Here is a 26907-nt window from a genome sequence, read left to right as displayed (position 1 = left end):
ACAATCAAAGGAATCATCAAAGAAGAAGGCATAGAAGGGGTAGCCACACATGGCAGACAAACGGCATGCATACCTTCTGAGGAGAAAGTCACGGTGGTAGAACAGTGGTAGTTCAGCAGCTTCAGCATACACACTCTCAAACCAGGCTGGTGCAAAAGACACCCGTGGCCGAATACATGCCATGATGGTGGTTAGTGTTGAGACGGCATAAGAGAGATGGGCATGCAGACGCATAAACGAAGCACCCACAGTCGAGTTTCGAACTGACAAGGGACCAGTACAAACAAAGGGGTGTGGTTCGATCGGCACCCCAGGAAGTACCATTGAGGACACGTAGGAGATTGAGGGACCATGTACAGTGGGCTGCCAGGTAAGACACATGGGAGGACCCAGAGAGTTTCCTATGGAGTATGAGCCCAAGAAATTTCGTAGTTTCAACAAATGGAAGAGCAACAGACCCAAGACGGTAGAGATGGTGGGAGTAACCATTTGCGCCGCCAGGAATTCATACACACGGTTTTGTCAGGAGAAAAGTGAAAGCCATTGTCAATGCTCCAGGAGTTAAGACGATCAAGACAGCACTGAAGTCGCTGCTTGGTGAGACAGGTCCATGGAGAACTGCAAGAGATTGCAAAATCATCTACAAAAAGACAGTCAGAGATGCCCAACGGGAGACAGGTTAATAGGTCATAGGGTTAATGGCAATAGCAAAGAGTATGACGCTCTGGACAGAACCCTGAGGCACACCATTTTCTTGGATAAACGTGTCCGACAATGCAGAACCCACATGCACCTTGAAAACCCGGTCTTGTAAAAATGCCCGAAGAAAAGAGGGCAGACGCCTACAGAAGCCCCACGTGTAAAGAGTACGGAGGATACCAGTTCTCCAGTAGGTGTCGTAGGCCTACTCCAAATCAAAAAACACAGTCACAGTCTTGGATTTGTCTCGGATTTCCGCAGAAAACCATTCATGACATGGGTGGACAAAGTAACGAGATTCATGACATGGGTGGACAAAGTAACGAGATGGTTAACTGCAGAATACGGCGCTCAAAATCCACGCTGTGCATTCGTTAGTAAATGTCAAGACTCGAGCCACCATACCAGCCCGGCATGAATCATACATTCCATCACCTTGCAAACATAGCTGGTAAGAGAGATGGGGTGGTAGCTAGAATGAAGGTTTTTGTCTTTACCGGGCTTAGGTATGACTATGACGGTGGCTTCATGCCAGCATCCAGGAAATGTGCCCTCTGCCCAGACGCGGTTGTACACGTTAAGCAGAAAGTGCTTGCCCGCAAGAGAAAAGTGCTGCAACATCTGAATGTGGATGGCGTCTGGCCCTGGGGCGGAGGATCGGAATGAACCGAGAGCACAATCGACCTCCCTCACAGTAAAGACGGCATTGTAGCACTCACGATTCGGAGAAGAGAAGGGCATTGCCAGAGCCGCCTCTACTCATTTCCGATCGAGGAAGGCAGGGTGATAGTGGGAAGAGCTTGAAACTTCCGCAAAATGGCTGCCCAAGGCGTTGGAGATGGCAATAGGGTCCACGATGACATCATCAGCGACTATCAGGCTGGAAATTGGGGAATGGATTTTGGTTCCGAAGAGTCGTCGGTGGTTGGCCCACATGACAGAGGAAGGTGTGGAACTGTTGAAAGAACTAGTGAATGAAATCCAGCTAGCTCTTTTGCTATCCCAAAGAACACGACGACACTTTGCATGCAGATGTTTATAAAGAATGCAGTTTGTCAGCATAGGGTGGCAGTTAAAAACACAGAGAGCACGACTATGTGCGCGAATTGTGTCGCGGCATGTTTTGGTCCACCAAGGGACTGGGACACGACGTGGTACAGAGGAAGTGCGGGGGATGGAACATTCTGTAGCAGTAAGGCTAACATATTTGAGATTTTTGACCAGAGCATCACAACTGGAAAAATCTTGTTCTTTGAAGATCACAATGGAAGAGTAAAGCTGCCAGTCAGCCCTAGGAAGCTGCCATTTAGGCGTGCATGCAGATGGGGTATGGATCAGCAAATGGATAGCACACGGGAAATGGTCGTTCAAACAGGTGTCAGAAAGAACGGACCACTCAAGATGATGGGCAAGTTTGGCAGTGCAGAGGGATAGGTCCAAATGGCATAGGTGTGCGAGGAGTCGGAAAGGAAAGTGGGTGCTCCAGTGTTAAGGCAGAAGAGGGTAAGTTGGCTAAGAAGGTCGGCCAAGAGGGCACCTCTCTGACAGGTCCCCAAAGGGGATGATGTGCATTGAAGTCACAGAGTAGCGAAAATGGGGGAGGCAGCTGCCCAATAAGTTGAAGGAAGTCTGCCCCGGTGACAGAAAATGGCGGAGGGACATACATAGTACAGAGGGGAAAAAGTCAGGAGGGGAAGGAAAAGGCAACTGCCACAGTTTGACAACTGGTAGTCAGCAAGATTGGTTGACTATGAATGTCATCCCTTATGGGCATTGTGACGCCCCCATGAGGGGGAAGGTCAAAACGAATCTTAAGTCAAAGCGGTCGTGAGGGTGCAATTTTGTTTCCTGAAGGCAGAGTACAAGGGGATGCTGTGGCGCCAGAAGCAGCTGTAAATACTCTTTGTGGGACCGAAGGCTGCGAACGTTCCATTGGAGGAGAGTCATGATGAAGAGATGTGGGGGTGTCATCTCGGTGGCTGCCGAGTGACAGCTGGGGAAGAGGTGCTACTACAGGGCACAGAAGCAGGAGGATCCTGCTCCATGGGGTCCACAGAAGCATCAGCTTGCTTTTGCTGTCGGTCTGTGGAGTCCAGAGCCGAAAAACAGTTGTTGGTGCACAATGGCGACACAGAGGCTGGCCGAGCAAAGGTATCACATGCTGACACCATCGAAGAGGATCTTCAAGGTGGCGAAGGGGAAGACCGTTTGCCTTTGGAGGACTTCTTTGAGCCTTTCCAGGTAGATGGAGACTCGTGTTGATTGACTGGAGGGATGGAGGAAGTCTTCACGGGAGTACTCCTTCTGTCCTCTCCGGCCTACCAGTTCTGTAGCCAGAGGTTTCACCCCTTGAGGCGAGAGTTTTATGGCTTGATGGACAGTTGGACTGGGCAATTTCATGACCTCAGGGCTGAATTGGTGGTTGTATGTCTGCGTGGCCATGTCCTTCACATGGCAAGGGCTGACAACAGAACTATAGATACCAGTTGGGAGAACACGGGATTTGCGACTAGCCAGTAACTTGCGAGCAACTGGATAAGGCACCTTTTCTTTTACCTGGATCTCTTGAACAGCCCACTCATCAAGATACACTGGACACTCCCAAGAGGAGGCGGCATGGCCACCATTGCAGTTGATACAGCAGGGAGGAGGAGGAGGAGGTGGACAATCGCCCTTGTGCGCATCCCTACCACAAGTGATACATTTGCCCGAGTGTCGACAAGACATTCTAGTATGGTTAAAACGAAGACACTGGTAGCAGCACATTGGTTTCGGAATGTATGGCTCGATGGTGATAATTTCATAGCCTGCTTTGAGGTTGGACAGAAGCACCACTCTACCACAGGCGAGAAAGAGAGTGCAGGTAGGCACTAAGGAGGAATCTACATTTTTCATTACACAATGGACAGCAAAGACACCCTGATCAGAGAGGTAAGATCGTATTTTGGCCTCGGTTAGACCATTGAACAGCCTGGTGTAAATTACACCACGGGAAGAATTCAAAGTTCTATGGGCCTTGACTTGAACAGGATACCTGTGGAGAAGCGAGGCAGCAAGCAGTTGTTGTGCTTGAGAATCAGAAGTGGTCTCCAAAAGCAAAGTGCCATTCCGTAAAAGAGAGCAGGATGCCACAGGGCCAGCAATTGCATCTACACCTTCTGTGGCGAAGGACTGACCATCTTCAGTACGTGAGACCATGAGGAACTGTGGTGCAGTGGGAAGGGTCTTTGAATCATTAGCCTCATTGCATTTACGTTTTGAAGAAGTTGAGTGGGAATATGATTGACCCAAAGTGAGGAAAACCCCATGATTGCCAGTGTCTTCTGATAGTGTGCTCCTTCCAACTGGGGGGCCCCTTCACATGGGGGTGCACCCGTTTTCGGTGATTGTTCACACCGCAGGTCACACCTCCCGAACACCTGACAGAGGGACCAATCGGCAATTTGTGAAGGTTACAGCTCAGGCAATCACCCCTCCCTGGGCCTGGCCTGTACCAGGGGGTACATGCGAACCCTACCTGTCGACCTGTGGCTGCAAATTACGCATTACCTGTTGGGTCAGACATGTGGGCCAGCCTTCAGGAGTGCACAGGGAGGATGAAGGGGAAAAAAAAGAGGAATCTATAACACCGAAGCGGAAGAACGATAGGAGAAGGGAAACAAAGAAAGTAAAAGGAAGCGAAAAACAAAGGTCAGACTGTTTGCACATCAGCGACAGAATGCAGAACATTCCCAATAATGCCCCAGACATGTTTCCCAAAGGGACGGGAAAAAGAACAGCAAGAGGTGGTGGTGGTTGGTAGAAGGATTGGGAAGGAAATCGGCCGTGCCCTTTCAAAGGAACCATCCCGGCATTTGCCTGAAACGATTTAGGGAAATCACGGAAAACCTAAAGCAGGATGGCTGGAGACGGGATTGAACCGTCGTCCTCCCGAATGCGAGTCCAGTGTGCTAACCACTGCGCCACCTCGCTCGGTCAGCAAGAGGATAGACATGCAGCACAGAAGGGAAAAAATGCTGCAAAGGCTGGGGCCCCGTGGTAGCCAAGCACGAAACCGCCCCAAAGAGTGGCAAGCCTCGTTGGAGGGGCAGGGGAGGGGAGGGTTAATGACGACACAGAAAATAAGAATATGCAAATGTGAGGTGTGTGTGTGTGAGGAGTGTACTCAAAGAGAAGCATGGAAAATGTGTAATTTAGACACACAGATTGGTTGCACATGGGCAACTGGAAGTAACAACTGCAAAAATCGCAGTAATAAACTTATCAATCTGCACAATACTTCTTGAGTTTCAGTATAATCTTTCTCCCATCACCACAACAAGATGATCATGAAGTTCGTTGCAAATAAATATTTACTACGAATGACAATCACCGTTCTACTGTGGAGCAGCTGAAGTGGCAGCAGGAAAGGAGACCGTTCACCCACCCCTCGTTTCCTTCTTCTGTAACTGCCCAAAACAAGTCATCCCCTCAACCGGTGACTGTAAACACATGCAGTTGTCACAGAGTGATTTCTAATGTAGTCGCTGCTGAAATGGCATCGCAAAACAACAACTACCGAACAGTTGCCTATCACTGTGGTGGTTTATGTGGCTCTAATTCACTTAACAGCAGTGACCAGCACTGGTCCCTCAAATTCAATGAAGGATCTGCGACTGCTATTTCACAACAGTATAGTTGGCCCACAAAGTTTGGCAGACACTTGCTGAAAGCAATATATACTTCCCTGAAAGCTTCTCAATTTTGCCAACTAAGGTGCATGTCAAGAAAAAAAACCAGATGAAGCATACAGAAAATATGAAGGTGATGTCTTCTGTACTTACTGCTCCAGTCATATCATTGCTGCTCCAAGTACAAAACCCTACCCATGTTACACATACAATAATATTTTCTTTGACTGCTTTATCTGCACACTACTCATCTCTTTTGATCCAGGTTTCTGGATTAATTTTTTTCTCTACGCATAAAGACATTTTGGTGTCTTTTTTTCCTATCTGTGAGTCTTTCTGCTGACATCTGTACTGCTTTTTCTAAAAAATCACTTCTCTGCCCATTTGGACTGTATAGTTGATGTTGAATCAGCCAGTGATAAACATATTTTGCTCTATCCACAGAAGTGTGAATTTTAATGATAAAACATGAATTTTTGTAGAACAGAGTAGCTGTTATACTTAAAACAAGAAGAGTGGTTGTGGAAACAAGAAGTGGTGTATATAGTAAACAATGGTGAATCACAGCAATGGAGAAAAGCAAAATGTGCAAAGCAGAAACCAGAAGTGAAACACGCAGTAAAATAATCAGAAGTGAAACATACAGAAAATTAAGTGCTAGAAAACAAATTCTCACTTCCAGAATTACAAGGTACTATTCCATTACTGAGAACACACAGTTTCAAAAGCACAATTCACGCATCGCTTACAAGGTGAATGTCAAGCACATGTTACAATTCAGATTGGGGACCTATTTTTTTGTTCATTTATGGATAATTTTATTTTTTCTTGCAGCTTATATTCACTAATATCAATCACAGATATTACAATAGGCTGTAGATGGAAGCATTAATACCACACACTTGTTACTTCAATAAACTTACAGGATCCTCAGAAACAATTGTGTCACTGACAGAACTATCACTGGAATTTGGATGTCCATGCATCTTTTAAGAAATGAACTAACAAGGGGAGGCCAGATAACGTGTTTTTGATGAGCTTTGGCTATTCGTTGGGGGGTCTCTCTAAGGAAACTTCTGTTAAGTCTTGTTCACTGTTTTAATATTAAAAGAGGGAGGGATCAATTTCAGACCAATTCACAGGAGGGACCACCCTTCACACTTGTGAACTAATAATTTCAAATCAATCGAAGAAGTGGCTGTTTCAGTCTGTTGCATATATATGAAAGGACAAGAGTTCTTGTGATCCTATTGCCTTCATAAAAATATGTATCACAAACAAAAATTTCCAGACGAACATTTATTTCATCACTACCGGAACATACAGGTGCTATGTCAAAATCCCAGAGGGACACTTATGAATGCAATCAAAGTAACCATACATGAATGTCTATCGATGCAAAACAAAACTGGTGGTGCGACAGTTAACCATTCCTCTTGGTAAGAAATTGATTCTGGGATGACGCAAACACCTTCACGAATTGTTATTAAACCGTCTCCAACGAGTGCCAAAGCTCATCAAAATTTGTAGGTTGCAGGGCCTTGCCCTTCCTTGTGAGACTTATTTCACAATTCCGGCACTTTCATATTCATCAGCCAGGAGACTAGTTTGATGAAACTCTCCACACTATTCTATCCCTTGCATGTCTCTCACCTGCCTATTACTGCAATCTAAATCCATTTCAACTTGCTTACTGCATCTATGTCTTAACAAACTTTACTTACCCTCCTCCACTAACAAGTTAACTATCCCTTGGTGCCTCACTATGTGCTGTAGCAAACCATCCGCTGATTTAGCTAAGTTATGCCACATATCACTTTTCTCCCCGATTTGATTAGATACTTAATTATATGTCTGATCTACTCACCTAACCCCATCACTTTTTTCACACACCATTTCAAAAGCTTCAAACAAAAGACTGTAACAAGCCTGATAAATTCTCAGAATTTAACTGCAGACTGTCACCAACATTAAAATTGACAAGTCCTGAACACTGGAGAAAATTTTACAGGACTAGCTTTCCATTCGTCATGTAAGAGGGAGGGGATAGTACCACAAGTGGTGGTGTACACCACAGGCTGCAAGCAATCATGCTAAATTACAAATCTAAAGTAGCATTTAGTTCTACTATATGTGCCAACGGATTGGATTCTATTTCAACTTACAGGTGGTTTTTGGTTTTCTTTTGTGGGGACATCAGCAAGTCCTCGGACCTGCAGCATCTGAGCCGTCTTCAGAAAGTCCGATAACTGTTCCTGACCTATGTGCACTTCGCCATTGTACATAAAACGCAAAAGCGATTCCATGTCCTTCTCCTTTACATCTCTTAATATAACAATAGGATGCTGACAAGGGTTAGCCTGTAAAAAAAAAAAAAAATTATAATGAATTACATTGCAAATTACATTATTTCTTCATTCACACTATATAAAATGACAAAAGAAGTGTAGTGAAATGTATAGATGCTCTCTTCTAGCATTACAGTTCAGTAAGAAGTTTTCAGTTTCCTTGTCAACAGGTTAGATCGTCTAAGAATGCCAACATTTTGACATTTCACTGGGCTACAAGTTACGTACCATTTCAACAATTCTTCTAGCACCAGGGTCATTCCATGTCAAGTGACCCAGGAAAAAAAGAGTGATTATTTGACTGCCTCATAAAAAATTGATATTTGCTGGGTGATTTTCTAATATTTAGTGGGCTCAAAAATATTTTTTAAAGAAAAATTATTGTTTATCACTTGGAAATAGCAGCCATTTTTGTTTCAGGTCCCAAGCAGTTTTTTTATACTTACAAGCATCTGCGATTTTTTAAGTTATTCGCTAATGGGTTGCCTCACACCTTTCAAATAAAAAGTATTTAGTTTAGCAAACCCTGGACATAAATTAAAACCATGACCACCTTACAGAATGTATTCCTTAATACATTTTTAAAGGCTCCAAGTTCTTAGCCGCAAACTGAAACTCAATTTTTAACAGTATTTTTCCAAAAAAGGAGTAATTTCTCAGCCTTAATGTTTTTGTGATATTACGCTACACCGTATAATTACTTCCTATAGAAAATCAATGGTGAGAAGCTTACACTTAAAAAAAAACATATGCTATTCTAAAAAAAGTATGTTTTGATTTTTTTTTCATTCTCAGGCCAAAAATATCTTCATTAGGGGACCAGATAAAAACCTGAAAGTTACACACTTAATAAACCTTTATTAAACTACAGTATAAATTTCAGCTTTAAGATTCAATGACAAGTTATGAAAAAAATTGCCAATATCAGTCAAAAATATGTTTCATAATACCTGCAATATCTATATTAATGGAATAAAGATAAATTACGTAATTTAAATGAAATTAAAGTAACAAATGATTATTTATTGAAAAAAATCATCTGCAGAAGTTTCAGCAGGCTATACAGCATCTGCAAGTCTGTACAGGCTCACAAAGTCTCTGTGTTGTCTTCAACCTTCCACCAATGTATGTTCACTCATACTTAGTTAACAATGATCTCTTGAAGTTGCATTTCAATGATGAGGTTTCCACGTTCTATTGATGTTCTTGTTAATTAAGCTTGCCATAAATGTGTCTATGGAATGTTTCCTAAAGACATTACTTTAACTGAAGATTACAGTGAACAAAAAGATGAAAAAGCGTTGTTTAACTTATGAGTTGGCTCATAGTTTAACTCAACTTGCAATTACCAAGAAGTTAAATACTTAAAGTTCATCACCTTTCCGGACAGTCTTGCTTGGACCCTTTTAATAAATATAAGAAGGTCAGAGAAATAACATTTGATCATTATTCTAGAAATAAAAGCCCTTTTATCAATATAATTTCAGAAAGTACACTGTGTCCAACAAGTTATTCTAAGATATTTGTCATTAACAAAGAAAGGGATAGTGATAGTTCAGATAAAGAATTTTCTGACTCATCAGAAACTATAAAAAAGTAGATTTAGCTTGTGAAATCCTAGGTGTATCACCAGCTAATAAATTAGAAAACTTAGTGAATAAGGAAGCCCTTTCACATTGAATGCAAAAAATTGCGGAAGTGGCAACTACTGTCAAAATGAATTTGGAACTTCCATTTTGAAAGAGAAGTTGCATTAAACCAGATGTTAAGTTCTAAAAATTCTCCAACCAAATATGATGATTTGATAAAAAAAAAAAAAGCTAAAAACTAAATGTCGTATTAAAAAAAAAAGTAATAATAATTATCAGTTTACTACCAAATTCTTGGAATCAAGCAAAAGTTAGTGAGGAATTTGATGTGTCAGAATGTTTGGTTAAATTAACAAGGCAGTTAGTAGTTGAGCAGGGAATTTAACATGCATTACAAAAGAAAAATGCATCTAATTTCATAGATGGAAACAGGACCGGAAAGGTTAATAAGTTTTACGAAGATGACAATAACAGCTGTTCGATGCTTGTCAAAAAATATTGTGTTTCTGTGAAAGAAAATGATACTAAGGTTCAGAGACAAAAAAGGTTAATATTGTGTATTTTAAATTAACTATTCACTGAATTCAAAAAAAGCAAATCCTGATATTAAATTTGGAAAGTCGAAATTTTGCGAGTTAAGACAAAAATGGTGTATATCTGCAGGGACATCTGGCACCCATAATGTTGATGTTTGTATCACCACACTCTAAAGTTGATAATAGAGGGGTCAATCTTAAGAGTTTACTGTAACAACCCTTTGGAAGTTTCGGTTTGCAATACTGGCGGTTACAATTGTATGATCTCGGAAAATGTTGGGACTGTCCAGGTAAATTAGCTTTACTCGACATGTTTGGAGAATCTAAAGATGACAATTTGATGCCTGACAATATTAGGTACAAACAATGTGTGAGACACAACAGAATGGAAATGGTGACTATTACAAACCACGGAAAGAGTTTTTTGAAGTGTTAGTAGCTACCCTTGAAAACCTGAGAACACATCATTTTATTGCCAAAGCTCAGAGTAAACTTCTGAAAGACAAAAAAAAACAAATCTTGGCAGCTGATGAATGCTCAGTTCATGCTGACCTTTCTGAAAACGATTCCTTTGTAGTTCAAGATACTGAACAAGGGCACCACTGGATAAACAAACAGGCCACAGTTCATCCATTTCTGTTCTGTTATAATAATCAAGGTAAACTACAGTGTCACAGTTTTTGTGTCTTTAATGCAACACTACAGCAGTGCACACTTTTCAATTGCAATTACCAAAATACATAAAACAGTCTCACCCTTCAATAAAGACATTAATGAAATTCTCTGATGGTGCTGCAAGCCAATATATGCAGACAGTCACACTTGACTTCATTATGAATGTAGCAGCAAAATGAGCAACACAGGGAGCATGTTGCACCCAAGGAAGATCTAAGATCTGGTGGGCCGTACGGCCCTTCTTTCTGAAATGTCAGTCATAAAGTAAGCCAATATTCATTCACCACTCTTATTTCTAATATTGCCTCAACTAAGTTTTTGGATAGGTTCTGTCTTGAGAAAATAGAATTTTGTCTTCTTTTTAGCCAGACATGTTTCTTTGAAGGTAGAGCACAACTGCTGATAATTCATCAGTGTTTATTTTATTTTCCCTCAATTACATAACAAAAAAGTTGCTCCTTACTATGTGTACATATAGAAATTTTAGTTTTTAACAAAACATATTTACAAATTTGATAAGACAAGAAAAGAGTGAGCGTAAACCTCAAGATGAATATTGCATCATCTATGGAAAAACAGCTAAACTGTTTCATGAACGAAACAAATGCCCCACTTTCTTTTAGTTCCTATGAAAGTATGCAAAGTCTTTCCACGACTTGCACTTCTGCATATTTGTTTCATTTTTGTTGATATTAAAAAAAAGTATACGTGGGATTGACATTAGTATGGAAGGACCTTTAATGGCATCGTCATGAGCAGATCTCATTTTGCAAAAAAGACTTTGGACTTGATGCAGGACAGCACTTTTTTGCACCCTGCCATGAGAAGAATGTGTGTGATGGCATCGAGAGATACAACAAAGCAAGCTGTCACAAAAGCTAATCTGCAGTGGACCTCTGAGAACCAGATCTTGACATCTCAAGGTAAGTTTAAATTCTGGAAATAACAGGTAAGTGGGATTACCTATGTTTTTGTAAAATGTGAGGAAATACAAGAACTCTATGCCAGTGTCTATGAGAAAGTTTCAACACCTGTCAGAAGGTTAAAGGCACCCATTCTTTTCATTGTTTGTATGTTAGACACACAACCTGTTTAGGTGTAAGTTCACATCAACATCCCGTAACAGTTGCCTTCATCAATGCGGAAAACTTGTACCAACACTTCAAAATAAGGACATACTGGCTTGTGTTTAGAGCGAACAGTGGTGGACTGCTGAAGCTGATAACACTGACTGTCGAAACCAAGATGTGCAATGTTACATTTTACCACCCACCATGACCAAGAACTTCACTTTAAAAAGTTGAAAAGTAGCGAGTCTGGGTGCCCATTACAAATTTACTGAAGAAGCTGTCTCCTCTGCAACTTACAACAGCGACTGGGCAAACTTTTAACCTAACCCCCAAATGGAGTGAAGAAATTTCATTGTTATTCAGTGAACAACATAGTAAAAACATGGGAACATGACAATGTCATTATTTGGCTCATTAAAAATCATAAATATATTTAAATTCTGTAACTGACACAATTTATCCGTAAGTCCAGATATTGCAGATACCGTACTGGTAATTTTTTTCGCAACTTCCCATTGAGTCTCAAAGTTTAAATTTATAATGAAGTATGATATCATAAAGGTCTATTACGTGTGTTATTTATATATTTTTATCTGGTCCCTTAAAAATATTGCAGGCCAAATAAAGAAAAAATTCAAGAAATCCGTTTTTTAAAAATTGTGTATATTTTTTTAAGTGTAAGCTTCTCACCACTGATACTCTACAAAAAGGAACTACACTGTGTAGTGCAACAGCTCGAAAAACATTAAGCTGCAAAATTATTCCTTTAGAAAGATACTATTCAAAAATTGACTTTTTTTTATTTTAATTTGCGGCGAGTAACTTTGAGCCATCAGGGAACACATCCAGCTAGGTGCTCATGGTTTTAATTTATAGCCCAGTGTGTGCTGAACTAAATGTTTCATATTTGAAAGGAGTGAGGCAACCCATTACTTAACAATTTAAAAAACTGCAGATGCTTGTAAATGCAAAAGAATGCTCGTGACTTGAAACAAAAATGGCTGCTGTTTCTAAACGATAACCAATAAAACTTTTTGAAAAATATTTTAGAGTCCACCAAATATGAGGGAATTCACCTGGTATGTTATGACCCACCACTGTTTTGTTCACTTGCAACACACAAAGTGATAAACAAGAAATAAAGTAAACCAATATTAATGTCAGCAATTAAACAGATCAAATTTTACTATAATGTGTGAAGAATATGACAGAGCACTGAAAGACCTGAGTCGAAACAAGGCCCCAGGAGTATACAACATTCCATTAGAACTACTGACGGCCTTGGGAGAGCCAGTCCTGACTAAACTCTACCATCTGGTCAGCATGATGTATGAGACAGGTGAAATACCCTCAGACTTCAAGAAGAATATAATAATTCCAATCCCAAAGAAAGCAGGTGCTGACAGATGTGAAAATTACAGAACTATCAGTTTAATAAGTCACAGATGCAAAATACTAACACGAATTCTTTACAGACGAATGGAAACACTGGTAGAAGCCGACCTCAGATCAGTTTGTATTCCGTAGAAATGTTGGAACACGTGAGGCAATGCTGACCTTACGACTTATCTTAGAAGAAAGATTAAGGAAAGGCAAACCTACGTTTCTAGCATTCGTACACTTAGAGAAAGCTTTTGACAATGTTGACTGGAATACTCTCTTTCAAATTCTGAAGGTGGCAGGGGTAAAATACAGGGAGCGAAAGGCTATTTACAGTTTGTACAGAAACCAGGTGGCAGTTATAAGAGTCGAGGGACATGAAAGGGAAGCAGCGGTTGGGAAGGGAGTTATACAGGGTTGTAGCCTCTCCCCAATGTTATTCAATCTGTATATTGAGCAAGCAGTGAAGGAAACAAAAGAAAAATTTGGTGTAGGTATTAAAGCCCATGGAGAAGAAATAAAAACTTTGAGGTTTGCCGATGACATTGTAATTCTGTCAGAGACAGCAAATGACTTGGAAGAACAGTTGAACGGAATGGACAGTGTCTTGAAAGGAGGATACAAGATGAACATCAACAAAAGCAAAACGAGGATAATGGAATGTAGTCGAATTCAGTCGGGTGATGCTGAGGGAATTAGATTAGGAAATTTGACACTTAAGGTAGTAAAGGAGCTTTGCTATTTGGGGAGCAAAATAAATGATGATGGTCGAAGTAGAGACGATATAAAATGTAGACTGACAATGGCAAGGAAAGCGTTTCTGAAGAAGAGAAATTTGTTAACATCGAGTATAGATTTAAGTGTCAGGAAGTCGTTTCTGAAAGTATTTGTATGGAGTGTAGCCATGTATGGAAGTGAAACATGGACGATAAATAGTTTGGACAAGAAGAGAATAGAAGCTTTAGAAATGTGGTGCTAAGGAAGAATGCTGAAGATTAGATGGGTAGATCACATAACTAATGAGGAGGTATTGAATAGAATTGAGGAGAAGAGAAATTTGTGCCACAACTTGACTAGAAGAAGGGATCGGTTGGTAGGACATGACCTGAGGCATCAAGGGATCACCAATTTAGTATTGGAGGGCAGCGTGGAGGGTAAAAATCGTAGAGGGAGACCAAGAGATGAATACACTAAACAGATTCAGAAGGATGTAGGTTGCAGTAGATACTGGGAGATGAAGAAGCTTGCACAGGATAGAGTAGCATGAAACCAGTCTCAGGACTGAAGACCACAACAACAACAACAACAACAACAACAGGTGCATTAGTATTTTTGTACTTTTTTCCTTCTTCCAACATAAGAACCAGTCCTTAAAGATAAATACTGACTGTCTTCCGAGTAATTAAAATAAAAACTTTACACCTACAAACATTTGAATCTACATCAAAGAGAAAAAATAAGAATGCAAAATATGAATTGAAAAGGCAACTTACAAGCAAATGATGTGAATAATAATGAAATAAAAAAACTGTTTGGAGAAGGATCCAATGAAGAAGATATGCAAGCAGCATTTTCGAAAATAAATATAAGACTGGAGAATAACAGTTTAAGCATGAGAGAGAATTTCACAGAGGGACTGCTGTAATTTACTTTGCATACAAGGCCCATGGCTGAGGTAAACAACCTTTTAATTTTTTAGCAGGAATCCAAAGCTGAGGGTGTCATTCCATTCAAGGTATCTCATTACATTAGAGCTCAGAATTTGTTCCAGTAAGTTTTAATAAGCAAAGGTAAGAGGTTAAGATCATAGTTTGGATGAACAAATTCTGTAAAGGCAATAAATTTTACAATTGTAATTACACTTTCTTGACTTTTTATTTCACGTGACCAAAGTTTTTCAGTTTTCAGTTCCCAGCTCATTTTTAACTGTAAAAGCACAAATTTCCAAAATTTAATACACACTGACTTAGTAACAGATGATCAAACATCATGTATGCAGCTGGTGTTCACTATTTTATTTCTTTATATAATGAAGGAAAAAGGTAAGAACAAGTCATCTGCTCATGACAATGCCATTAAAGGTCTTTCCATATTAATGTCAATCCCACGTATACTTCTTTTTAATATCAACAAAGATGAAACAAATATGCAGAAGTACAGGTCATGGAAAGACTTTGCATACTTTCATAGGAACTAAAAGAAAGTGGGGCATTTGTTTTGTTCATGAAACAGTTTAGCTGTTTTTCCATAGATGATGCAATATTCATCTTGAGGTTTACGCTCACTCTTTTCTTGTCTTATCAAATTTGTAAATATGTTTTGTTAAAAACTAAAATTTCTATATGTACACATAGTAAGGAGCATCTTTTTTGTTATGTAATTGAGGGAAAATAAAATAAACACTGATGAATTACCAGCAGTTATGCTCTACCTTCAAAGAAACATGTCTGGCTAAAAAGAAGACAAAATTCTATTTTCTCAAGACAGAACCTATCAAAAAACAAACTTAGTTGAGGCAATATTAGAAATAAGAGTGGTGAATGAATATTGGCTTACTTTATGACTGACATTTCAGAAAGGTGGGCCGTACGGCCCAGCAGATCTTAGATCTTCCTAGGGTGCAACATGCTCCCTGTGTTGCCCGTTTTGCTGCTACATTCATAATGAAGTCAAGTGTGACTGGCTGCATGACAGCAAATTTTTTCCCCACTAATGCAAGCCTTCAGTGATAAAGTTAAATTATTCAAGTTATAGTTCTTACTGATAAAGCCTTCATGTTGAATAGTAACCATTTCTTTGTTCCAAACAAATTGTGAAAATGATTCCCGAGACCACAGGGGATCAAGAACACACAGAACAATGACTGTAAATTACTGTAGTGTGCCACCAAATCAACAATTTGACTGTCGTTTCTGCAGTTAAAAGAAATATCCAAGTGTTGGGGATATGTGAACAAACATTTTCCAGCATGCATAGTGACGCACAAAACATGGTGTGCAGAGTGCATTGGACTCTGTGGAATATACATGTTCCATGTTTGTTGGTGGGAAATGTAATATGTTTGCATACCCAAATGCATTAATATGTGTTGTGTGAATAGCGCAAAATTTTATTTTGTCTCTTACATAGTTGTTACTTGTCATTTAGCTGCATTAATCTGCATAAACTACATCACGTTATGGGCCCAGCTACTGGATTAAAGCGAAATAATAAGCTTTAAGGTGATGTGTATTTGTGCAAAAGGTGCGACGAAGTTTGTGTGAAGTTAGATTGTGTATGCTACATGAAGAAGAAAAATAACTGTAAAATGAGTACAACACAGATACTGCAAATAGAGCAGCTTGTAGGGCCTGAAAATTACTCTACCTGGAAATTTCCCGTTGAGGCGTTTTTGCACTTGGATGACTTATGGGACGTCTTAAACGGTAAACTGGAACCTACGGAATCCAGTTTTGCTGCTAAGGATCGGAAGGTGAAATTAAAACTAATCCTTTTGATTGATCCAGTGAATTACGTTCACATAGAAAAGGCTATATCAGCAAAGGAGGTATGGGACAAACTGAAAAACACATTTGAAGATGGTGGTTTAAACAGAAAAGTAGCATTACTTCGTGAGCTGATAACCACAAGATAGAATAAGTGTAAAAGCGTGGATGAATATGTGAATAAAATAATTTCAATCTACAACTGTCTGAGGAATATCCATTTTGAAATTGCAGCTGAATGGATTGGAAATTTGTTGTTAGTTGGACTACCAGAGAAATATTTGCCAATGGGTTTGAAAAGTTTGGGAATACCCATACAGTGGATAGTATTAAAGTAAAGATTCTACAGAATGTGAAGAATGAAACAGAATCTAATGCTTCATAAAAAGAAACAGTGTCTGCTTTATACTCTAAGTACAGGAAGAAAAAGCCAATAAGACGTTTCAGATGCCAGAAAATTGGACATATTGCTTCACAGTGTAGCAAAAGTTAAGTATAAAAGAAAAGAAGCATGTTAATTCTAGTAGTCCTGAGAGAAAGACTACCCTTAAAGGTAAGGCATTTTCTGTTTTTTATTCTCTTAATGAAGCGAGTGATGATCATGCAGAATGGTTCCTAGATTCAGCAGCATGTGTGCACATTACCAAAGCTCCGTCAGGTTTGGGTGATGTTCAGTCCAGGGCTGACATTGGAATTTCCACAACTGACGGATTTAAGTTAAGGTGTGAACTCGCAGGAAAAGTGGATCTTAATTTGCTTGCGAATGGAGAAAAGGAAATTGTCACTGCTCATGATGTACATTATGTAAAGAGTATTGCAACTCATTTGTGGTCAGTAAGCAAAATAGTAAAGAATGGTAATAAAGTTATCTTTGATACAGAAGGAGCCAAAGTGACAGACTCTTCTGGTAATATTGCAGATACTGCAAGTAATGTAAGAGGTATTTACAAAGTGAATACAGTTCAAAATACTGCTGAAACAAGAAACCACTCTGTTTATGCTGCAAAAGGTTTCTTGTGGCATTGGACATTTGAATAAGAAAAGTATGACTTTACTGAAGAATATGGCAACTGCGATGGAAAATTATGGAATGAATAATGTCCAATGCGAGGTGTGTTTGCAAGGGAAGCAGGCTAGATTGCCATTTAAATTGAGTCAGAGCAGATCTATCGAAGTCTTGCAACTCATACACTCAAGATATCTGTGGACCTATGGAGAGGTAGCTTTATTTCCTAACATTCATAGATGATTTTTCTAGATACATGTATGTTTATTTTATAAGTAGCAAGGATCAAGTGAACGATGTATTTGTTGTTCATTGCATAACGGTCAAAAGACAGACTGGGAAGAAAATTAAAATTATTGGATTAGACAATGGATTAGAATATGTAAACAGACTGTTTAAGGAACAGTTGAGTGGAATGGGCATTAGGCATCAGACTACCATTCACTACAGTCCTTCTCAGAATGGAGTTGCAGAAAGAGCCAACAGAATGATCGTAGAAAAGGCAATGCTGAGCTACCTAAGTGTTTTTTGAGCAGAGGCTGTGTCAACAGCAGTGTATTTAATTAATCACCTACCAAAGCTGTGAGACACAAGACACCTTATGAAGTATGGACGGGGAAGAAACCAGATCTAAAGAACTTAAAAGTCTTTGGATGTGCAGCCATGGTTCAGATTCCAAAACCATTAAGAGGAAAATGGGATGCGAAATCTCAAAAATATATTTTTGTTGGCTACTATGAGGATTCAAAAGCCTACAGATTTTATAATCCTAATAATAAGAAGATAATAAGTAGTAAAGATGTAGTATTTTTGGAGGATTATAGACCTAAAATAAAGAAAAGTAGTCAAAATGATAGAGTAATGCAACCAAGCATAATGTGTGATAGGGCTGAAACAGAGATGGAAACTTAAACAGAGGAAGACGAGAATAAAGAGGAAGCTGATGTGCTACCCAAGAATCAAATTGAGGAAGAAGATTCAATAGAGGAAGTCAGTTTAAGGCGGTCTTCACGTATAGCAAAATCAAAAGAATATCCCGAGTATGAAATGTATGCTGCCCTAACAATCAACAATGAACCAATCACAGTTAATGAAGCTTTAGCAAGTTCAAGTGCTCGAGATTGAAAAAGGTTATTGAAAAGGAGCTGCAATCTTTTGTGGATAATGATACATATGAATGGGTTGACATGCCTGAAAATAAAAAGCCACTAAGAGCATGATGGATGTTTAAAATTAAAAATCCTGGAAGTGCAATACCAAAATCCAAAGCCAGACTGGTAGTTAAATGATATTCCCAGAAAGAAGGAATAGATTACAAAGAAACTTCCTCCCCAGTGGTGAAGTATTCATCACTCACCTTTCAGCTCTACCAGTGAGGGAAGACTAATGAATTCATCAAATGGATGTGAAAACAGCATACCTGAATGGAAGGCTGGAAGAGGAAATATATATGATTCCACTTGATGAAGTTAAGCAACCTTACCAAGGGAAAAGGAGAATTTGGCGTTTGAAGAAAGGCATACATGGATTAAAGCAAAGTGGCCATTGCTGGAATAAATGTTTGCATAAAACTAGGCATGTTACAGTCAAAGGCAGATCCAAGTATGTGTCATAAAAGGAGCAATGAAGAAATTGCAATCATGGCCGTATGGGTAGATGATTTTTTTATTTTAGCAAACGGTGAAAGTCAAATGGCTTTTTTTTATATAAAAAAAAAGTTATGGTCAGAATTTAATATGCTTGATTTAGGGGGAATTAATCAATACTTAGGCATGGAGATTCTAAGAAGTGCCAACAGAGAAGAATTATGAATGATCAATCTCTGTACACTAGCAAAATCTTAGAAAAGTGCAATATGGAAAACTGTAAACCTATTTCTACTCCTATAGAAAGTAATGCAAAGCTGCTAATAACTGATGATGAAAAGAAATGTGAGGAAATTACCCTATTTGGAAGCTGTAGGAAGTCTACTGTACTTAGCACCGACTTCCCGACCAGACACTGCATTTGCCACAAATGCAGTAAGCAAGTTTTGTAGTGATCCGAGAGAAAAGCACTGGATGGCAGTCAAGAGAATATTCAGATATTAAATGGAACTGCTGATTGCAGGTTAAAATACTCTAAAACTGGAGATGTAAATTTGGAAGGATACAGTGATGGAGACTGGGGCAATGAGCTGGAAAGCAGACACTCCATCACTGGAAGTTGTTTTAGACTAATGGGAGGACTGATATCATGGTCACGTAAGAGACAAAGATCTGTTGCTTTGAGTACTGTAGAAGCTGAATATATGGCCTTGTCCTCCACTATCCAAGAAGCTCTTTGGATCCGTACACTGACGAGTGAAATAGAATCTCCTCTAACATTAAAGCCAACTGTGGTATTTTGTGATAATATGGGAGCTATTAAACTTGGTGAAACATTATGGTTTAACCTGGGATGCATAGTGTTGAGTATCTGAAAAATATTTGTTCAAGGGGGAGTGTTGGGGATATGTGAACAAACATTTTCCAGCATGCATCGTGGCACACAAGATATGATGTGCAGAGTGCATTAGACTCTGTGGAATATGCATGTTCCGTGTTTGTTGATGGCCAATGTAATATATTTGTGTAGCCAAATGTATTAATGTGTGTTGTGTGAATAAAGCAAAAGTTTATTTTGTCCCTTAAATAGTTGTTACTTGTCATTTAATTGTGTTAATCTGCATAAACTACAACACCAACTCTCTCCATTTTCAGTAACTAGGAAATAATAATAATAATAATAAAATCTCTATTTACAATGGCAGAAATGTAGAATGAGGAATACTGTAAACAGGGGGAAGAATGAAAATGTGCCTGAAATATGGACAACTTAGCAAGAGTTTTAACAGGGAACATACTGGAGGCCAAAATATGGTAGCAAAAACTTCTAGACAGTGAAAGGCAATATGAAAATGAAGACAGATCTGAACTGTTTGAAATACACGGAAAAGTGAAAAAACCTATGTAGTGGACCTCTCACTGCATTTTTCATAAACTGTGCATCATATATGTACATACAATGTGTCTAAATATTCGGAGACCTTTCCATTACGTAAGACACATATTCTGAATTCACTCTGTAGTTTTAGTTTTTATGATGGAAAGTGCATTAAATATGTACTATTTTAGGCTTTCCTGGTGCAGAAAAATCTTTACTATTTCTCAGGTACTCACCTGGGTGGCATCATCTAAAAAGCACCTTTTGGACGATGCCACAATCTTGAACACCTGAGAAATATTCAAGACACATTAAATATTGTGCAAACATAAACATTAGGCCATGCTACATTCAATTGTTACCACAATCTGTATTTGGCATTCACGTTTGTTGGCTTCACCTATCCGCAATCTGATTATCACTTTCCAATGTAACCAAAACCTCGAGCTACACTACAGGTGAGTCAGACACTATAACAAAGATTTCAGGGGTTCCAATACCACATTCTAGCCCAGAATAATGTACGCAATTAACAAAACTGGCAGAGCATTACGCTTAAGATCGTGTAGCTCCCTTAGATGCCAAAGTAAGGAATGACTGGAAATAATTCTTAAATTACATAGGCAAAATATAATTATCCACACTTGAGTTCTGCGTTCACAAAGATTCACATGCAACATTATTCAGTTATGTTACAGAATTCATAGTTCTGCTCAAGACAACATCTCTGTCTGACTGCAAAGCATGCAATACAAGCTTCCACTTTATTACCCGACTGCCAAATTCGGTACGAAAGAACAAACATTTACCGGCACGGTTCTTGAATACATTCTACAGTGAGAGAGAGATTTTTGTAACAGAAAGAGTCAGGTATAAAAGATTGGCTGATATCAAAAACACAGTACATAGGTTTATTATATGTATGAATAACTAACAGAAAGTGTATGAGGAACATCTTGTACAGAATTAATTCTCTGATGCATTGTGCAAGACAAGCATAAGCACAGGACTGGTACACATCATCATGCATGGCTTAATTGGGGTAAGCTGCCTCGGAATGTCTTGTTTTGTGTGTTAACAGTAACAATTACAGTTTTCCCACCTGAACAAATTTGGAATATCTATACAGATGGCAACATCTAAAGATGATAAATTAAAGACAGTCACACAATGCAAACACTTCTGCAATTTAATGCGACATATATATGCCATACCACATGTTCTGTGAAAAAAAAAGAGCCTCAAGGATTTGGTGGTTCTGGACACATACACAAACATTCGTATTTTACATGTAATTACATAAAATGAGCATGTCATGTGCTAACAGAAACTCACCTTTAACAGTCTTCTAAAATACGGACTACAAGCAGATAGAACCACTTTGTGTGCTGTGAAGGAACATCCATCACATGCCAGAGTAACATCCACAAAATCCTCTTCATCTCTAAGATGTCTGAACGATGAAATAATGCTGGCATGAAAGTCATTCCAACGCAGACTATACTGCTGTTCAGGATCTTGTACTTCACCCATTTGTCTGATGTCCAATGTCCTACTACAGCATCAGGTCTGGAGTCCTTGGGAGTCTGTATTCTGTGCTGCTACTGTTGACCAGCTAGCAGCTGCTTTATTTTTCTATACGCTAGGTTCAAGTCATTGAATATTCCTACACACTCACTCCCATTTGGCAGAAGTAGACCCCTGAAATCATTAAGAGATATCTATATCAAGTGCAATGTCTACAGTTTTACTGCAACAAGCATGCAAATATACGGGTTATAAATACAGTCTGTCTGTAGGTAGGTAAATACTAGTTTACAGTGCCTTCTGTGTGAAAATCAAGCACTGATATATGAAAAGGACACAGGATTCCATGAATATAATGACTGACATGAACTTAGCTTTCAGTTCCATTAAGTTAGAAACTTCAATAAGCAAGAGCGAGAAACCGCGAATAATTACTATTTAAGCCTTTCATCATTATTTAATATGATGGCATTTAAGAACTTTAAATGAGAGCCGAGAAATACTTCGGACACACATACTGGTTGGCAAGAAAATTCTGGTATTGGTCACTTGGATACTCCGAAATCACTTTCGTTACACAAAATAAGAGGAAAACAAATTGTATCACTGCCATTTTTCTTCAAAACGTAACAAATATATGACGTAAATACTCAAACAACGCAACATTTTGCGTAACAATAACAAACAGGACATCATTGACAGCACAAATTTTGACGTAAAATCAACTAAAGTACTGCTGTTTGAACAATATTATTCATCGGTGTTAATGTTGCTATCATAATCATAGTCGATTAATACTTCTAACCTCCAAAATTTTTATCACTGTACCCCAATCCGTAGATGACATTCGATGTTTCGAAATAATCGACAATATTTCGATAAACTGGAAGAGGAAACCACAAAATTTGATAGCAAAAGCACTGAAATTTGCGTAAAATTCAAAAATACACTTCCAGCAGACAGCTGTCAACCTCTGAACACACATACATAACACTGTTGTAAACAGCCGATTTCTTGTAATGTCAATAAAAATACTCTGCACAGAACACTTCCTGCACTATAAAACAAGTAAACTGTGAGATTACTAACACAATTTTCACTTTCGTTTCACAAAATATCTAACATCTTCTGCTGCTGTCTGCTCTCCGTCTGCGATGCATCGCTGCTCACACTTACTGCAGCTGTTATTTTTAAAATATACGAAAATAACTACGAAATATCACTGTAAGATGTGTGAAACAACTAATATAATGAGAAACTATCACATTTGTAGCATATTTCAGCTTTTTTCCGCACAAAAATCGGAGCACACAGACCTTCTCCCCAGACACGACCTTCCAAGTACGACGCCTACTAGCTTATGACCCGGTAGGTTCACTTAGCCATCATGGCTGCAAAGAAAACTTCAAAGCGCACAAAAAAAGCGGCCATGTTCACGAACATGAATTGCGCCTCCCCGCTCTAAAAATAAAACACACTGAGATCTGAGGCCACCACACACTACAAAAACAACACGAGCGCATCCTAAAACACGTTATTCCCACCTGATCCGAGGCGAATACAACACTGGCAGGAACCCGTAGTGTCTCCGCGCTTTTGCGCACGACTGCTCCTCCTGCCAAGCCGATTGATGCCCAATACGCTTAACCCCCGCGGCGGTCAGAGCCGAACGCGAAATATAGCGAATTAAAATCAGACTCCGAGCAACATATGACTACAGTTTTTGCGCGTAGTGAAATGTGTCACGAAATTTCGGCGTCCAGAAAACTAGCTCACACGTTCAGACGTTGGCTAAATGTGCAGCGAAGCTACAGATAGTTATTTTATAGAAGTAAATGAGTTGTCATGCACAATTAACTTCATAAAATTATTTATTTATTTTTTATTTCTATACCGCTTTCAAACATCTTCACTTAATTTAAATACCGCTAAGCCTAATTTTATGCGAATACGTTTCCAAGTGTTCTCTGATTTGCTAAAAATTGTTATACTAAAAAGTTAATCACGGTAACTTGACCAAACAAAAAATATACCTATTAAAACACACGTTAAATTATCAGTTGAAGTTTCAACGGAAACAAAAACAGAAGTTATAGTATTAAAATAGTCCAATTGTTGCGAAATCATACTTACTATTGCAGACATGTAGTTTTGAAGCAGCAATTCAGTATCTCAAAAATTCGATACGGCACACCTTCATAAGAAGACCCATATTGACATTAAGAACAGATAACATATCCCTAGTAATTAATGAAATTATATATGCGGTATATTGTCTTTTGAGCTCTCCTCGTCGCTTAATTGGACGCAATTATTCTTTTACTTCCTTGGGTCGAATATATATCAGCAAGAAGTAACTAATGACATTGATTGACTACGTCAGTTCTTTGTAGAATATTTTGTACATGATAAATGAAAACACAGACGACACTGGTGAAACCTTTGTGCCTGATGACGCGTAACACCAGAAAGCCACCCTGTGAAAGAAAAGCAATAAATATTTTAGAATATTACATCAGTGTAGTGCCTGTTTTCATTCACGAGTAATTGATCAGTTTAACATCTTTTCAATCTCGGGCTGAAAAGCAAGTACCGGTACTTTCAATCATTGTTGGTGTCATTGTTGTACCGTATATCATTCGAATTTCTTTTTATTTATGGAAAATAATATAGTTTACAGTTTAATTTGTTATTCTATTAAATAAATAATATTTCTCTATCTCTATCTCTCTCTCTCTCTCTCTCTCTCTCTCTCTCTCGCCCCCCCCCCCCCCTCTCCCTCGCCTACCACCTGTTGCTCAAAGGACACTATACATTTTATCTAAACACATCTTTTCACATTCAAAATTTCCTTCCTAATAGAAACATAAGTTTTGGAAATCAAAAATTTTTAAGTCTGGAAATCTCAGGAACAATATTTGTTTGAAAGGCACTGCTAGCACTTTTTGTAGAACTTACCGTGCACGCAACCTTCCTTTCTTTCTATCAACATTCCAAAACATATTCTCAATTATATGTTGTATTCTACGTTGTAAGTTAAGAAATAACACTGGCACTATAACAACTAAAACGGGATATTAATCATTACCGTTACGTATTATGTGTAAATTGTAAATGTATGGTCGTTTTCAGAAATAAATATTTTAATGACTGAGAATAAATGCAGATACAAGTAAATAACGTCAAATGCGTCATAGACCTAAATTGTAAACTACCAAAATGCGATGATGTGATATCAGGAAGATAATCAACTTGAGACTGCAATCGAAAAATAGAGTTACCCGGCGGAATAACAATTTATTGCCTTCGTGACCTCAAGAAACGTTCAGCTATTCCTATTTCAGCCATACGGCGTACTTAACACTCTTCTAATCTGATGATCTCCATAAAAGATATTTGTTCGACAAATACTGAATTGGCGACACTGATCGCTGAGCTCTCCAGATTCTCTTAAGTTACTCTACCATTACCAATAAATCCACACTTCTCTGACCAATGTGCATGGCGGTTGAGCTCTTAAATGTTTTGATGTACACCCACTATCTTCCAGAAATTATATTTTTCTCAACAATGTATTGACACTTCTACTTCGATTGAGTGATTTAAAAATCATGATATTGGTTGTAATTTTGAAATACATGATCAGCCGTAAAGGACTAGTTTTAGTTTTGACCACACCTCTCAAAATCGCCACTGCATTGAGCTACAAGCCATAAAAAACTGACCACACAGCTACCAGCAGTCGGAAATAAATGCTCTCATGTTAGTATGTTGAACATGGAAAACCAGACACGACTTCCTTGCCACATGTAAAGGGTTGAAACTATACATTAATGGAGAAATACACAAAACTTGGTATTTCTTGGTGCTCGATGTTAGAAAGATACTGGGCGCATAGTTCCTGATAAAAAAGTAATGAATTTGAGATATCACACCAGTAAAACAAAAAAACAAATGATAGATTGGTATTCAGAAATTATACTTACAGTTTCCAACAGATCACTAACTTTTAAAATGCAAGTCACACTACACATACTGTACATTATGCAGTATTTTAATTCTTTTGTCAATTCTCTATACAACTTCTGACAGTTAACAGAATTTCCCAGAATGAGGAAAAGTACTCTTACTGAAAATTTACATCTGTATAATGCAACTCTGCACGAGCTTTCATAAGTGGAAGAGCTTGGTAATATTCCAAGTGAAGTCTTTTATAATAAATGTTATATTGATATATAAATATATTGTGGAGTATTATGGTGGTTTATACAGAGAAATGGAATAATAATTGTATTGCAACATGGTTTAAATAAGGATTTAATTTAATCTTCTGAAAACGGAATACCACGTAGCCTTGGAATTCAACATTTTTTCAATTTTTAAGTTTAGTAACAAATGAGTAATTTCATATATAATGTGGTTCTGGATAAGATAACTCTTTATTGAGCACCTAGAACTACATAACAACCCAAAACTACAGACACTGACCGACAAACGTGTTGCGGTGGATACGATAAACAAATAAACAAAAGACTAATTACTCCAATGTGCATCAATATTTTTAACATAGATTACATATCACTACATCAGTTACAGCCACAAGCTATTCCCTTCTCATTGAAATGCTGAGTTATTTTTTTGAGAAGTGCACTGTACGACTAGATTATGTAATTTGTTGGATTGGCTGATGATGCTCCGAAGGTTTGATACCTGGAGCTATTTGTCTACTTGAATTTGACTTAGGTAATCCAGGAATCACATTCTTCAGCAGGAAGACTGGCTTGGGCATGTCTGTTAAGACTGTCTTCTGATCAAGAGGTGTTTCTACAACAAAGTGCTTTTTGTAGTGTGGGTGTATCAGATACCGCCTGTCATAGACAGGTTGAAAAGGGTTTTCTGTGCATCCTGCCTTACGAAAACATCTGAAGACATCATAAGTTCAGGGTGGTCCAAGGCAG

General features: G+C 38.6%; 1 protein-coding gene across 5 annotated transcripts in view; it reads right to left on the bottom strand.

The window, feature by feature from the left end:
* LOC124615737 (protein abrupt) overlaps nt 1-23565 on the bottom strand; it is a 94842-nt gene extending 71277 nt beyond the window's left edge. The window contains exons 1-4 of one of the 5 annotated variants that reach the window (XM_047143815.1): nt 23266-23486; nt 23039-23130; nt 21758-22123; nt 7535-7729 (exon numbers count right to left, since the gene is read on the bottom strand). In XM_047143815.1, the coding sequence (XP_046999771.1) occupies nt 7535-7729; nt 21758-21955 (393 nt within the window). In that variant the 5' untranslated portion in view covers nt 21956-22123; nt 23039-23130; nt 23266-23486. The other 4 variants (XM_047143816.1, XM_047143813.1, XM_047143814.1 and 1 more) reach the window with 4 other exon arrangements.
* Between the last annotated feature and the right edge of the window lie 3342 nt (nt 23566-26907).

Source organism: Schistocerca americana, chromosome 5 (assembly GCF_021461395.2).
Source record: "Schistocerca americana isolate TAMUIC-IGC-003095 chromosome 5, iqSchAmer2.1, whole genome shotgun sequence".
NCBI classification, from domain to species: Eukaryota; Metazoa; Arthropoda; class Insecta; order Orthoptera; family Acrididae; genus Schistocerca; species Schistocerca americana.
Note: the sequence above shows the minus strand (reverse complement) of the source record. Positions and strands in the feature narration are given on the sequence as shown.